Here is a 16,625-nt window from a genome sequence, read left to right as displayed (position 1 = left end):
CAAGTAACATTGAATGAAACATGCAATTTAAAAGCAGAAAGACTGAAATTGTATTTTCTTGTAAAATACATCCAATAATCTAATCAACTCTGTAATGTTTAAATCAAAATATAATAAACTTGCTCCACCTCAAAAACAAATTTTGGTTGATGTTACCAGGACCTCCTAGTTTTCAACTATTTCCCTGTATCCACCTCCACCATTCTATTATGTAACACCCACTTTTCAAGATCCAAACAATTCCCCATGGCTAAAATCAAGCCCCATAAACATCAGATTACATAAGTAAAGTATATTGGGTTACTAAGAGCATTTCATGCAGACTTTAAACGCAATTGTACTCTGAAAAACGTTAAGCATTACATTCAAAGACATGCGTTCATGAATTCATTTGTAAGTGGGACACACAGACCTTTACGAATTTCACGCAATTACATCATGACCTAATAGTACCTCAACACCCTCCAAACTTGAGTGAAATAATTTCCTTAAATTTCACACCACAGCGAATCTCGCTCGGAGATAACGAACGCTGGCTGTGTTTTTATGTATTCGGACCCCTGTCCTTGAGCGTGTCTCACTGCAACCGTATCTGGTGGAAATTAAACATTTAACAGCATTCAACAAACGGCAAGCATGCAGAGTCGAGTGAGGAAAATAGCAAATGGAGAGGTTGGGCATATCTTAGAGGCGCAGTTACACTGTGCACTGCTGCTATGCAATATGGATGCCTTCACTGTAATGTAGTTCCTAGACCCCCGTCTCAAAGTTAAAAGAAAGTTCAGCTTAGTCCATGGAAGAGGTGCATTAATACACATACTGTATCTTGGAGGCAAAAAGTAGAAAGAACTCTCAAGTAGAATATTCTGACGCAACACAAATAACAACAGCTACTCCAGAGTCCCTGGGCCTATCGTATCTCTTTGTGCTGGAGTCTGGCGGTCTGGCTTCGTGGAGGCTTTAGGTAATGAACTAGAGCTGCCACTACCTAGAACAGGGGAAATGACTGACAGCTGCTACAGGGCGCAAGAGGTGGGGAGGAGGGGGGTGCTGAGCGCTTTCTTTTTTTCTTGTAGCACAAGCCTTGTCAAAAAGGCATAGAAAATGAAACTAAAATCCACCAGCCAGAGGTTTCTCAATAAGAATTTAAATTCCACAGGACAAATATGCTCCGTTGTAGGCGAGTTTGTGCTTTTTCAAATGTACACAGCTAGTCTATTTCCACTGAGGTCTGAGTAAGATGCTTTAGGGATCATCTGACTGCAGTCGAGGGGAGAGTGTTTTGTAGACTGCCCTGACTAGATGGACTACAAATTACCCACAACTAAATAGAGCACATTTCTCATCTGTTTTTCATCCATTTTCAAATAAACAACTCCTGTTTTAATTGTTTTTTCGAGTTCAAATTCTCGCATGTGTTTTCATGACAGAAAGTGGTTTGGGGACCGTGTAAAGTCATTGGGTGACAGTTGCTGTCAGCTCGTGTAGTGTGTGACCCCCTGTTGTGGATCATTTACGTAGTGTTATGTAGTGTGAACACCACAATGACTTCAAGACAGACAGCAAGTCATGTAGTCTGAACAGCACAGCGATCTGCCGACATTTAAAGTCGTGTAGTATGAACTTGGCTTGACCAGCCAAGGATCCAGACTAGGGAGTCATTACCTATGTTTCCATTCACCTATTTTTATGCAAATTTTGGGATATCGCTAAAAAAAATGCTGGATGGAAATGCCAAGATGCATAAAAATTATAAAATGTGTAAAATTGAGTCAGATCATTTGTTCATCCAATAAGAAGAGATGTGAATATGATGGAAGCACAGCATAAAGGTAAGTTTGTCTGAATTAATGAATAAACCGCTCATTTTAAAATCTTCCTGGTCTAATGACATTTGTTATGATTTCAGCTTCGAACATTACAATGCACATGATAACTTTCATTAACTGAAGTAAATCCACTTCACCAGCTAATTACTCTTCAACAGTGATGCTATAGAGCCACCGTAAAAAGCAAAGTTCAAATACTAAATTCTAAAGATGGCTCCACACCTGTTTCTCTGATGCATAAGGTCTACAATCACCTCCCATAACTGTCTCATATGATTGTGTTCCCAAACATCAGGCATCCTAACACAAGATAACATGACAGCGCTTACTATTGCATTTTGTCTGCGCGCTCTTCTTTTATTATAGAGGAGAAAAGAGCCACAGGCTTCCCTGGTTGCAGCAACTTCTATTTTTATTATTATTACTTTGCGCTAGTTTCTCAGGAAGTGACCATTTTATTTATCTTTATAAATTGAAGAATCACTCAATAACAACTGATTAATGAACAGGCATTTTACCACATAGAGTATGACTCTGACGATTTAAGTTATGTAAACTAGGATGTTTTCTTGTTGCACTTGTTGCTCCGACCTAAAGCATACAGTACCATCAGATTAACGATTCCTGATTCATTTCGAATTCGACATAACTGAAAATGAATCACAGTACAGTAAAGAAGTCAAGTAGGAACTCAGCAATGAGCAATTCAGTCCTGAGTCCAACCATCTATCTATCTATCTATCACCTTAAAATTATGAAACTTCAAGATTATAAAATCATTTAAAACTTTCAGACAACATAACACAATGTCAGATTAGGCTGCTAATGTACATACGTGCTTTGATCCACTAAAAATTCAGTTTGCATTCATTTATTTACATAAATACTAGGGCATTTTGTCCAAGAACTGTCCATATAGCCACTTTATAGCAAAGTGTGAGTGCATATACATACACACTAGGGGTTGAATGACTTCTGATTTTTTAAAGTGGACTTTTATGTGATGAAAGTCGAGTCGAAGCCGACTAGTCGCTGATGACGTCATTAATGAACAAATGAATATGACACAGCGCAGCCCACATGGCTATTGCTCCTATAACAGCTCATTTTTATCAGGGTCGTTATATTTCTCACAGATTTCTGCTCGTTCTAAATCAGATACAGATAAAGTAGCACAGTAAAGATTACATTCATATGAATGCATTAGTGAGAGCGATTGCGTGTGTGAATTAATTCTACCTGGCAGCGTCTCTACTAGTAGTGAAGCTGTGGGATTTAGTTATTAAGAAATATATGCTTGAACTTTTCAGTTTCAAAGCTATTTTATTGAGAAATCACAGAACAGTGTTGACAATAGGCTACATTTCCGCGCTGAATGATTCTGTGCATGTGATGTACGAGCTACTGTCTGTAGCCTATGTGTGTGCGTTACAGTGCAGCAGCGCATTAGATTAGAATGGCGATTAACTTATCTGTACAATAAGCTGTTTAAAACTCCTAAAGCATTCTCCTGTTCAGTTTCGAGCATCCAGTAATATAATCACACATGTCTTGTGGAGCGCTTTCAGAGTATGCATTTATTTGTCATTTTAACTGTTTGGAAACGGAGCGTAAATGTGGAAGTCCTTCAAAGATTTCTTATCCTGTTGCGCCCTCTATAGGACCAGCGACTAGTCGACGTCAAGTTTAAAGCGTCATGGCAGAGCATTGAAGTCGACTAGTCGATTAGTCGGTGCAATCCCTAATACAACACACACACACAAAAAAGAAGCCATTTGTCAATCAAACAGCACTTGGATAATGAAAATTGTCTGTACTATGGTTATTTCTTTCTTATTTCTTTATTTTACTTTTTTCCAGTACATCTGATATCTCTTTTGAACATACAAATGACTTGTCGTTGAAACCTGTCACGCCAATCCTGGTTAGGACACAGCGTAAGCCAGATACCCTGACCAAATAGTGCCACTCATATATGCCATGTACTCTGCCTGACTAACCTGATTTGATGCACACAAGACTTATTCTTGTATATATGTTTATATATAAACTTGCAGCTGCCTCCCAAACCCACACAATGTCAGACTTACAGGGGCTACGAGGTGAGGACAGCTTCTCACCAGAGATCTGTCCTCCAATCCCTGCCTCATTCTCTCTCACACACCTCTGCTGAGCTTCCCAGCTCGATTCTTGCCTCGGGCCAAGCTCAAGCCAAACTTTACTGAATTTATGTATTTCTCCCAAATTCTCTCTCGCAACATCAGCAGTCAGTAACTCGATACGGTAACAGGAGGTCAAACCTAAACTAGTCCACGTTTGTGAAAAAGTCGATGCACACCGAAACAAAAACTGAAGATGGAGTGTTAAAAAGTTTAACAGCAAGTGAAATTATGTAATTCCTTTAAAACAGATTCACTGTAGAGACCTGCACTCCCGCGGGAGTACCGCGTGACCCGCGGGACCCAACGCAACAGGGTGCGGCGCGGGACAACTCTTGATGGGCGAGTGCGGGTGCGGGCGGGAAGAGACTCGTGTGTGTGTGCGGGATGCGGGAGAATAAAATGATTCGCGGGACTCCCGCAAAATAGAAATTATCTAAATATAAAGTGTCTAAAACATATAGATTGTTATTTATCTGTTGTACAAAAGCAAAAAGAACAACTAATATTAACATTAAAATGATTGATATGCGCAAGCTAGGCATAGTTTCTATTTATAGCCCGTGTTTAAAGGGTAGCGCAATGTAGCCAATCTCAGACTCAGCTGTTTTTTTTTTTCTGGAACACAATGGCCAATCAGAGGTGATTAAGTTAGAATCTACTGGCCACAGTGCTGAAATTGCGTGCTCACGAATCCTCTCATTTTAACACATGAAGTGTAGACATTGTGAAAGATTCATTGTGCATACATTTATTGTGTTATAACAGAGCTTTATGAGATAGAGATTAACTGAGATGTCAGCTTTTAGTGATAATAAAGGAAGCGCTGCTCGCATTCTGCCATGCCAAACCATGCACGCAGCAGCCCATGCTTGCTTTTCTGTTAAAAATAACAGTGGTTTGTTAATCTTGATGCTTAGCCTAAATAACAAATATTTTATCGGGAGTGTTTATGCTGGGATGTTGTGGAGCTTAGGAGATGTTACAGAACCATTTAATGTAAATTTCTTCGATGTACTGAAAAAAGTCTATATAGATTACTTTTATGCGGGCTTTTGCGGGCGGGAGCGGGACAAAACATGAATGTCGCGGGCGGGAGTGGGACCAGATAAGATATATTTCTGCGGGAGCGGGCGGGCGCGGGACAGAATCTTGCGGGAGCGGGACTGAAAAATCCGTCCCGCGCAGGTCTCTAATTCACTGTCCTAAATGCAGGAGAGTTTAGACTCTCCCAACGTATTAACACAACTAAATGTTTACTTTTTTTTTTTTTTTAAGAAAAAGTGGTGGTTACATGTGCAAAACCCATTTACACAATGCTTACCACCCAAATTTGTGTCAGGGGTCCAAAAGCAGTTTGCATTAATTTTGACAATATATTGTATATCACTCCAAACAAACTTTACAGTGATCTGAGATTCTCAAAGGTCTTCCTTCAGTGTTCGGCGCAAATGAAAACTCAGGGGCAATGTCACAATAAGTTACATTAAAAACATATTCTATTCTAATGTAATTGTTTCCTCTTTTATGCTATAGAAAACAAGCATTACGTAGTAAAGAAATTATGCTTTATTGAAAAAGGACATGAGTTTGTGCTTATTATTGTTTATCATTAAAAAAAAAACAATTAGTAAAAGGTATTAAGTTAGACATCCTAATATTCCTCATATATGCAATGTAATAATCATCAATATTACAGTAATAATCAAGGTTGGGTTCCACAAACAAACTAATAAATAAATAACCAATAGAAATAAATAAAAAAATCCTAATAATTTTTTTATAAATACAAATAAATTTTTAAAATAAATACATTTCAGTCATGACAACTCTCAGGATAGTTTGGCATGGTAATGGATGTCACAATGTTAATGTGAGACTTGCTACTGTTAATACATCCTCAGACAAGCAGCTGTAAGCATGTAAGACATGCTGCTGCTGCACATATAGCATACATGGAATTACCCACAGCAGATCTTTATGGGTGGAGCTAGGGGAGGTGGAGGGTTTCTCATAGAGTGCTGCAAGACTTGCTAACAACAAACACAGAACCAAACTATTTAAAAGTTGAGCAGCAAGCTCATTTGGCTGCAGAATCAGCAGAGGTCAGTCAGCTTGTGCCACGTTGTGATGATGTCATTGTTTGCAGATTGCATTAAGAACAGTCTGTGCCACGTTCAAGAGAACTGGGTTCTTTTTCACTCAAAAGACTTTCAGTGGCCTGAGTTTGGTTCACTTAGATGATCTTAAAATGTTTTTTTTTCCTCCTCATTTTATTATCTGACGGGTAGGGTTGCACAATTAATCAAATTTCTAATCGCGATTACAATTACGGATGCCACAATTGAGTAATTGTTCAAATTGGCAATCAATCATTCAAAGTCCACTTATGTTATTCTGAGTGCTTGTGATTTTTTCTTTCTTTCTACAGGTTATCTTAAGGGTTTTTTCCATTGTTTTAATTTTAGTATAACATTATAATATCATCCATATTTTTACTTATTATTATTATTTAAAGAAGAAACCAATCCAATGTATAGTTGACATTTGAGGCTTAATACTACAGAAAATCAATATAAATATTTCAGTTAAGAGTGCTTTCAGCGTGTTTATTTTCATATAAAATATGGCATGCAGTTGCTTCAAACAATGGTATAAACATCATTCAATGTAAATTGTGATCATCGTAATTAATCATCACAGTTACAATTTAAAGGGAATGATCAACAATTATGATTTTATGAGCCCTACTGACAGGTGAATATCTGTGATCACTAAACAAATAATGGTGTGGACAAGTTAAAAGTTGAAATTTAATACACAGGGTTAGAGGGGTTTGTTCACATAATATACAGCAAGTATGAGCAATAGTAGTTCAGTATAGCAATATATATACTATATATAATAGTAGAGCAATAGTGACGATTGCTGTTGCAAGCACCACTAATTATTTTAATCTCAGCCCTGAGTGTCAGTGGCATTTTGCGACCATCTGGGAAACCATTAAAGGGGTACATTTACCTGTATGTTAAACTATGCTGATTGGGCTTGGGCGGCGTTATGCAAATCTTCCCACATCGTGACATAGACATGTCTAAATTTAAATCGCATCATATGACCCCTTTAAAGAAAATTTTTCGTTATGGAGTACAGGTGTTTTCTATGGCTAAATACACTCATTCAAGCCTACTTTACTGTGCGTGTTTGTGAGAGACAGAGATTATGTAAAGCTTACAGAGGTCATCTCTGTGTGGCTCCTTCTAACAACGCGAGTGTCTGTTTGAAGAAGCGGCACACCTGGTCCTGAGTAAAGACCTATGTAATTGCCTGAGCCAGACAGGCCTTTCATTAGTGTGGTCTCACTGTTTGAGCTCTTTCTGTCTCTCTCAGCATCAATCCATTCAGTTCGAGGCATAAACATTCTTTTATTCCAGCTAATCTGGTCTCTCCCAATCAAAAAGCTGGTCAAGACACAGAAGATGGAAGAACCTCAGTTAAGTCAACATGAAACAGCATTCACGTATTGCTTCCATAATGTGACACCTTCTATTACAACTTGAGCTGTAATAAATATTATTTCTATGAAAAAGTTAATACATAAGAACAATAATTTTACAAAACTGTTATTAATATTTGAAAAAAAGTTATGTGGTGCAGCCAAAGTAATGCAGTGCATTTAACATGCAGTTGTAAGTTATATTCAGAGAGGCCTAAGCAGACCTCTATAACCATTTGTTATGGTCAGTATGTATAGGGTAGTTCAGGCTGTAAAATATCTTGTGCAACTCCTCAAAAACATAATGATAGTTAAGAAAATATTTTATTTATATATTTATAATTATATAGCAAATTACATCAAAATTAAAATTAATTATGTGCATCCAATTGTTAGTTTGTTTGTTTTCTCCCAAATACTTACATGAAACCAACACAAACATTTGTTTGTCATCAGTGTTGGGGAAAGTTACTTTTAAAAGTAATGCATTACAATTGTGTTACTCCATTAAAAAAGTAAATAATTGCGTTACTTTTTATGGAAAGTAATGCATTACGTTACTTTTTGTCACCTGAGCTGGACTTGCTTATTAATTTTTAATCAAATAAATAAATAAAATTGTTTGGCAACTGTAAAGGCCTTTTCACACCAAGTGTGAAATGAATAAGCCTCAGGCTGAAGGAAGTGCCTCTGCACTAATAATTTCTCTTAACTTGGGGACAGAAGAATGAGAAAACAAAATGTTAATGTTAGGAAAATAAAGTATCTAGCGTTACTTATTTTAGAAATGTAACTCAGAAAATTTCTTGTAAATTTAAAAGTAATGCATTAGTTACTTAAAAAAATAAACTGATTATGTAACTTGTGTTACTTGTAACACTGTTCCCATTTCTAAGGAGGCCATATAGGCTAAAGGCGGTCGCACACCGGATGAGAAGCACAGCAACGCGTCTACAACAATTCTTACAAGTACAACACGACATAGCTGGGAGCCGCGGACAGATGCCTGAACGGCGGCGCCGGTGTGCGTACACTCATAGAAAATAATGTGTTAGAATTTTAAAGACGTGGCGCGACGCAACGCTGCGCTGTGCTTCTCGTCCGGTGTGCGACCGCCTTAAAGGTCAAGTAAACATCTCAATGTATTCCAGTGGATACTTATTTTTAAATTTATGCCTATTTGGACTAATATTAAGGAACATTTTGATTCTGCATTTTGGTTTGGGGTTTCTGTACTTGGTTGTCACTTTTTCACACGTTTAGGGAAGAAGAAAAGTGAAGAATTCTAAGAAACTGAATAAATAGGGTTCTAGCATCCCTGATGCTTGGACCCTTAAACAGCTATTTGGCTAATGGTTAACATTAACAAGATATACAGTATACACTACTGTTCAAAACTTTGCACTGTAAACCTAACAGATACATTTACCAAATGAAACCATTTCACTTTACTCAAATATACTGAAAAAATCATTGTACTTAATAAAAAAAGTTATATCACTGATTATATCAAGCATAACTCAAACTGAATGTGTTACAGCAAATTTCATTTTCTCAGCATGCTGTGCTTCAGACTGTTAATGGAGAGTAAATGTTAAAATTAAGAGTTATTTTGTGTTTTTGCACAAGATTAACATATGGGGAGTAATGGCTGCTAAAAAATTTACTTCGCCATCACATCATGTGGGGGGGGGGGATCAGACAAGTGCAGCCTTGGTGAGCTTAATTTAAATAAAATCATAAAATATTATTTTTTACAAAGGCAATCATGTGGAAATATTTGAATAATGTACACAATGAATCATTCACAATTTGATCAGCAATGTGTATCATTAAAGTAAACAGTTTTCATTTCATGTAGCACTTAAACTGAGCTTTTCCAGAAGAAGAAGAAAAATCCAAATCACACATAACACTTTGACAGCCTTCGGTAACAAAGTTACGTAACCTTCGCAATCAACACACACTCCATGATACCAGTCCCCAGGGTGATGCATATCGAATGGCTGTTCGTGACCGATTCAGCAGAGCGTCTTTGCTAAACGTGAAGAGAGAGCGCGTGTGGAGCCGCTGAGCATGTTTGATTACGGAATGACGGAGATCAGAGGCAAAACCACATCGGTATAAACCGCATCACAGATATTCAGAGTCATAGAAGGGTCAGCGCGCACTATAGTGAGACATTACAGGCAGAGCTAATAGGGAGGGGATGGAATATGCACAGTATGTGTGTATGTAATAAATATTTAATGGAAGAGTAGTGTGATGCCCAGTTGCAGCCCAAGGCTCTGCTACACGCCACTTACAGTGAGCACAACCCTTTCATCATCCACGCACATGGAATCGCACACACACAATCGCGCATGGCTCTTCCAGTTGCAGTCTGACCTGAAAACCTGTCTGCATGCTGCTCTGGCTGTCTTTCTGAATTAAGAGCACTCTCACTCTCGATTGAGCACACAATATTCTCCGGCTAGCTCTGTTACTCTCATCTTCTCTCTGTGTGTTATGCACTTCTTACCCTCCCCCAACCTTCTCCCATCATCACCCCCTGGCCTTTTTTCTCCTTCTCCCCCTCCCTCCCTCTCTTTCCCCCTCTCTGATGTCTTGTTTCCTGAGCTCAGCTCTCTCTGAATCAGCAGAGGTTCTCAAGCAGGTCAGTAAAGCGAGGCATTACAATTTACTGCCTACATCAGCCTCAAAACACACATGGATTTATTACTGTACTCGCATGGCGCTAATGTTGGGGAATCGGTGGAACTGAATTAGCCCGTTTCTTTCATGGCTTTCCAAAAGATGTGCCGTTAATGTTTGCGGGAAGTAATTAGCAAGGCAGCATCGGGGAGGCATGCCGGCATCTGGCCGTTGCCTCAACTCCGATCGTGTCGCTGTCAGTCTAGACCTGCTTTGGAGAGAGTGATCAACTGCACAGCCTGGTGGCAGTGCTGCTGGGAAGAAAAGGAGAGAGGGAGAGAGAGCTGGGGAGTAACAGTGCTGGAGGGCCAGTTCTCTCTCCGATTACTGAGCTTATTACTGCTTATAAGCCATGTATCCTACAATAGAGGTGCATTTTTCTTTCTCTACTGGGCTTCTTCTATCTCTGCCTCTGTGCTTTATGTTTGTTAGGGGTTGCACTGATACTGATATTCTGATTGATGCTGATGATTATTTGCATGTTACGCTGGACAGCTGATGAATGGACGATTTCATATTATTACATTATAATAGATTAAAAAACACCTTTATAATCAGGGGTGCACATAAGTTTTTCACAAGCGGCAACCTCCCCCTCTCTCTCGTGAAGCCAACAAGAAAGTGACTTAAACTGTAATTCATCAACTGGCCGCTAGAGGCTGGCTGCAAAAGGGAGTCAATCCCATAGACTCCCCATGTTAAAATGCCCAACTTTACAGCAGAAAAAAAACATGTTTACAGCCTGGTTCAAAAAATGATTTTGGTCTATATAGCTAATTTTGCCCTTCATGACAACTGTGAGGGGGGTGAATATTTTTATAACTCATCCGTTTAAATTATATTAAGCCTTAAAGTTCTGCATAATTAAGGGCGTGGCCACTTGAGTGACAGGTGGATTGCCGCTGCTGTCACCACCGTCGAGCTAGGTGGGCGTGGCTTCAGCAACCTGCTCCCACCTCTTTGCCCATTTTCGATTATCCAGGAGTGACGCGCGGTGACGCGCTGCCAAGATGGCGACGGCCGCCTCCGCCCACTTTTGAGCTTCAAAAACGCTCTTCGGAAATCTACGGGTGACGTCACGGACACTATCACTATCTATCACAGTCTATGGTTTTTCAGCCTGGTTCTCATAAGAGAACCTGGAGATTTGGTTTGGTCCTCACACTGCACATAGTGTAACCCATTAAATACAACTATAAAAAAATACATGAATCGTAGTGATAATATTGTTGCACTTTATTATATATATATTTTTTTTATAAAATAATTAAATAATAAAGCGTGATAATACTATTATGTTTTAAAATAAAAAGGGAGTATTAAATACAAATACAACTATTTTATAGTAAACTTCAAAATAAAATGCTAATATTTATTTCTTTTTTTAAAGACGAATTTTCAAACTTAAAATCAGCAGGCTTTTATTTTGGCGGGTTGCCGGAAAGTAAGTATATGCGCTTCCGGGTTTAGCACTGCTGACTGAAGCGCTTCAGTGAATGAAATGTTTTGCATTGTGCCAAAAATGGCAGCGGGTAGCCTAGATTTATTTATCTATTCAGTTTGAATAGAAATCTTATACAGTATTACAGTTTGTCGATCTAAAATGGTAATTGTGCATTAACAGCTGTCAACCATGTCGGTACGCAATTTTTTTATTTTGGTCGCACATGCACAACTGTGTACCACTTATGTGCACCGCTGTTTATAATAGAAATAACTGCATAAAACAGCCTCAAATTTGGATACTTGAATTTGCATTTGCATTGATCACAGTAACCACAGCTCATCACATTAACTACATTGGTTAAATTTTGTTAATTTTAAGCAAAAAAAAAAAAAGTTTCTTCAGATTATTAAAATGTTCTTCACACTAAGAAATGTTTAAGAAATGTTCACTGAGAGGTTCTTTGGAGAACCCCAAAACAGTTCTTAATTGAATTGCTGCAACCCCTCCACCCCCTCCCCCTTTTGGAACCTTTATTTTTAAGGGTGTATTGTGAAAAGCCAGCCAACACTGAAGCTTGTCATTTTGGACCAACACCTAGCCATTTTTGCATGCAATTTGCATCAGATAGTCAAGGGGGTGTTCCGTCTGAAGCAGAAACTGTGATGTCAGCTAAGAACTGCTTATGAAGTTTAGAAAATTGCTGATGCATCGATAAACACAACGTGTTTTTATTGAAAGCAAAACACACAACAGCTGTTGATCATCACAGGCCATCAGTTCTGAAACACAAATTTGAAATTGACCTTGAAAGTTCAAGGGAATCAGATGAACTCCAGCAAGAACTACTTCAAGCAGCTGAGAATATAAATTTAACCGCCGGCAAAAAGTGATGAGACAAAAAAAAAAAAAAGCAGGTTGGAGCAGAGGGCTAAAATTGAGCACAATCACTGGAGGGCACAACTTTTGCCAATCGTTGGCAGCTGACCAGCCAGAAAACAGCAGTGCAGCCACAGAACAGCTAGACAAACTTCAGTTTTATCACGCCCGAATTTTCCTTCCGAGCGCTACTTTCTTTTAACGCTGCAGACCAGGGGTTGTCGGCAACACAAGCTGTAGCTCCTAAACTCGCTTCTTAATGGCAGATCTTCCCCTGCTAATAAAGGAATAATGAGGCAGTCTGTATGGTGTTCGGTCCCCTGTGGAAGAGAAGCTCTCAGCACTCACAGTAAACAGTCTGTTCAGACTAGAGATGATCAGTTTGATGTCTGTCTCATGCAGATGGTTCCATTCTTAAACAATGCAGGCCAGCGTGGTTAATTGCTACAGAGACGACCGGAGGTGCGGTTACATGAGCATTTTTGCTGCAGGTGAGTGAGTATTTTTGTGTGACAGGACTGACTGACGAGCGAGCGCGTAGAGTGCCCTTGACTCGCGGCAGGCAAATAATGCCTATAAGGGCTGGGGGAGGTTCGTTATCAGACAGATCCCCCCCGCCCCCATATTCACGCACACACACTCGTGCGCACACTTACACACTCTGTGAGGACAGCATAGCAGTCTTACCCCTTCCCGAAGGCACCTCATTAACACGGTGTAGGCGGCAGCAGGAACGACCCACAATCCTCCTGGGCGCTCTTTCTTCTCTTCCTGCAGGGGAAGGAAAGAGAGTATGTGAGTGTGAGCGAGAAAGAATGAACTATTACTGAGACTCATTGGGGGAACAATTAAAAGCAGCAAAATGCAGCCACCATCATAATGAGGCTAAATAAATAAAGTCCTGTGACAGTAAATAAGACAACAGGCTCGCTGGCTCAGGCAGGTAAAGGAAACACAGCTCAAGTGATAAGCAATGATAGTGTCAATTAGAGGGAAAAGCAGGGAACGCTGCGAAGCAACATCCTCCTCTCATTTAACTTCTAATGCTTGCGTTCAGCACAGTGCTGAGACTAATCGTCAACATCAACAGCCGCTCGTGAGCAAGAGCTTCATACAAGTCAAGGCCTGATTTGGTTTGCTGTTCATATGTAGTTGCATTATGCAACGTGCAGTAGGCTGTTAAAGATCTGAGGATTGTTTTACTTAAAAAAAACAAAAACAAAAACGCTTTTTTGTTAACTGATAATTACATTTAATAAAGGTAGAAATGTTACTATGAAAATCCTCTCTAAATTAGGTAAAAAATTGAAATACATGTGCCAACAGCTTTATAACTCAAAACAGTGATTCTAATTTATTAATGCATCACTATCACAAATTAACTGAGTTATTAATATTTACAATGAAGCAAAATATGCGTGCACAGCTAAATTAATATGAGCATGAAAGTAAAACTGTCAAAGAGTTTATGTAATGTTGTATCTTTTTTTTCTTTTTTATAAAGAATTATCATTTTGCATTTTAAACTATTTATATAAAATGTATACATGAACTCAAGGCTAAGTACCAGTTTTTTGTTTTTTTTTGTCAGTTTATGCAATAAAACATTTTATAGCCAATTTAGCAATTCTGAGGGATTGATTGATTGATTGACTGACTGACTGACCGACCGACTGATTGATTGACTGATTGATTTTTGATGGAAGCAATAAACCTCTTGTAATAAACTGATACCTCTGTTGGCAAATTGTTCTTACATAGAACTTCCCAAACTTTTTCTAGGGCCATTAAAATTGATTGTCATGGGATAGCAGTAGAAAAAGGGGAAAACTCGACACCCCAGTGGCTGATAAAATTAATTTGGAAGCAGGAATCATCCTGTGAAAAATATCTCATTGGCCTCTCTTTGTACACTGTACACTATGTGCAGGTTATTAAATAAATAATTAGCATTGACTTCTGATGAACAGTTCTTTAAAAATATATATTTGTTTGTTTGATGATGATGATCCAAGCCAAACATTAAAATGTATCAATTATATTGCATTAGATGATAAAATATGTAATCATTTAGGGTCATAACCACCGTAGACACTGAGATATGGCCAAACTGATATATGAACCACTGTTCAGGCCACAATTAGTTTTCCTGACATAATTATAAACAGGTAAAAGTGTCATTTTGCTCCAAAGCATATCCCAAGCATCTATCCACATACCTAACACATATATTAATGCATAATGTGGCAGGTGTAGGGGTGAAGTCAACAAATAAAAGATGGCACATGTGAACATGCTTGTGAACAGAGAAATAATAAATGCCAAATATGTCACTACAGTTTGTTGATAAAGTGTTTGGCCATCTTCCTTAGGACCAGTCGGTTAACAGTAATTGCAAAAGTGGCTCAGAAAAGAAAAAAAAAAAGAAGTAAAAAGTAAAAAATCACCACTTGTTTGCAGATAGCACTTTGTTTTTAGTGTAGCTTATTTATCATCCATTTTGACTATATTATTTCTGCCTGTGCACACTATAAAGAAACATGTTTGAAATGGAATACTGGAAACTGAGGGTGAACAATGTTAAAGAACAAATATTTTATAGTTGTGTTTTACCGAATGACAGGCTGAAGAAAAATCAAAGTTAGAGCATGGCTTATCTTGTATCACTCCCATTCAATGTCGCACAGCCATAGTTTTCCAGCTGGACTGCCACTGACATTCATAGTGTCAACACACCTATTGCTCGCATTACACAAGAACTGAGAAGCAGAGAAAAGTCATTAGATAAAGCCAATCAAGGCCACAGCGTCCCTCACCCTCCCCCTGCGCTCAGAGCTAATGTGATCAATAAAAGCTGTGTGCTGTTGTACTGTGTGACCCTGAAAAGCACAACCGTACAGGAGAGACACACTTATATAAGCCCAACAAAGCATGTTATCAGCTAACCTCGGGTCCCTTACAGCGATCAATACAGCGATCAGATTAGGGTGAACAGACGTCTACAACACGGGACAAATTTAGGTGAAAAGGGTCTTAAAAAATGTGTCCTGGACAAGCCATCTCATCACACCGGTTGTAATGAGGTAAAATGGTGCTGTGATGAACCATTAATGGACTCCAGAGGCTGTGCTTCATTACACCTTTAGACCTCATTGACAGGCTGCTGTACATGTGCGATGCTGAAAATCCCCCAAACATTGACTTTCACCAAAGCATTGTGTTATAGCAGGCAAATGCAGTGTTACAGTGACAGACAGTAGAGGTAACATGAGTAAATGCAAAATAAAAAAAGCGTACAGTTTTCAGCGCTGATCTTAACGGTACTAAAATTCTGTCAAAGGTTAGACATGATGCACCAGACTGCATCAGCTATGAGATGGTCCTCATGTTGAGGTTAATGAGGTCTGAGAGGTTGTGTGAATCTCTCCTCATAAGGGAGCTTTTTAAATGTCATGGAATACTCAGAGGACAAATATTGCCTGTAAGACATTTATGAGAAGCAAATTGAGCTGTATTAAATTTCAGGCCATTGAACATACTGATCTGTTCTTGAGATCGCAATCCGGTGGCTAGTCCCCCTAGAAGCTAAAGTGGAAGTTGTGCACTGATCAATATTTACATCAATATAATAGACAGTCTACTTTATTTTTTCCCCTCCTTAATTTCAGTCACTAATTTGACTCATGTGAATATTGATATGTTATGTGAGTTATACTGTAGGTGATACTTTAATTAGAGGAGCTTTTATGTCCACTGGGACATTTTTGAGAAAAAAAAAAAAAAAAAATTTAAATAACATAACAACATTACACATTTGTGCCCTACACAGACTTTTTAATTTCCCCTTTAATGTAAACAAAGTGTTAAATTCAGAGAGAAAGATTCTACTTTTTCCAACAGAAAACAAACAAACAAATAAATAAATAGGGTTTTTATGTGTACAACACTGAAGAAATGACACTTTGCTACTGTACACTCACTACTAAAGTAGTGAGTGTACAGCTTGCATAACAGTGCAAATTTGCTGTCCCCTCAAAATAACTTTAACACACAGCCATTAATGTCTAAACCGCTGGCCACAAAAGTGAGTACACCCCTAAGTGAAAATGTCCAAATTGGGCCCA

The 16,625-nt window shown here is 38.6% G+C and overlaps 1 protein-coding gene across 1 annotated transcript in view; it reads right to left on the bottom strand.

Annotated features, from left to right (window-relative positions):
• ulk4 (unc-51 like kinase 4) overlaps nucleotides 1–16,625 on the bottom strand; it is a 234,135-nt gene that overhangs the window by 172,651 nt on the left and 44,859 nt on the right. The window contains exon 19 of the mRNA XM_016567664.1: nucleotides 13,189–13,272. Within this exon, the coding sequence (XP_016423150.1) occupies nucleotides 13,189–13,272 (84 nt within the window). The remainder of the gene's footprint in view (nucleotides 1–13,188; nucleotides 13,273–16,625) is intronic.

This window comes from Sinocyclocheilus rhinocerous, unplaced genomic scaffold (genome assembly GCF_001515625.1).
Source record: "Sinocyclocheilus rhinocerous isolate Xijiao unplaced genomic scaffold, SAMN03320098_v1.1 scaffold752, whole genome shotgun sequence".
In the NCBI taxonomy this organism is placed as follows: domain Eukaryota; kingdom Metazoa; phylum Chordata; class Actinopteri; order Cypriniformes; family Cyprinidae; genus Sinocyclocheilus; species Sinocyclocheilus rhinocerous.
Note: the sequence above shows the minus strand (reverse complement) of the source record. Positions and strands in the feature narration are given on the sequence as shown.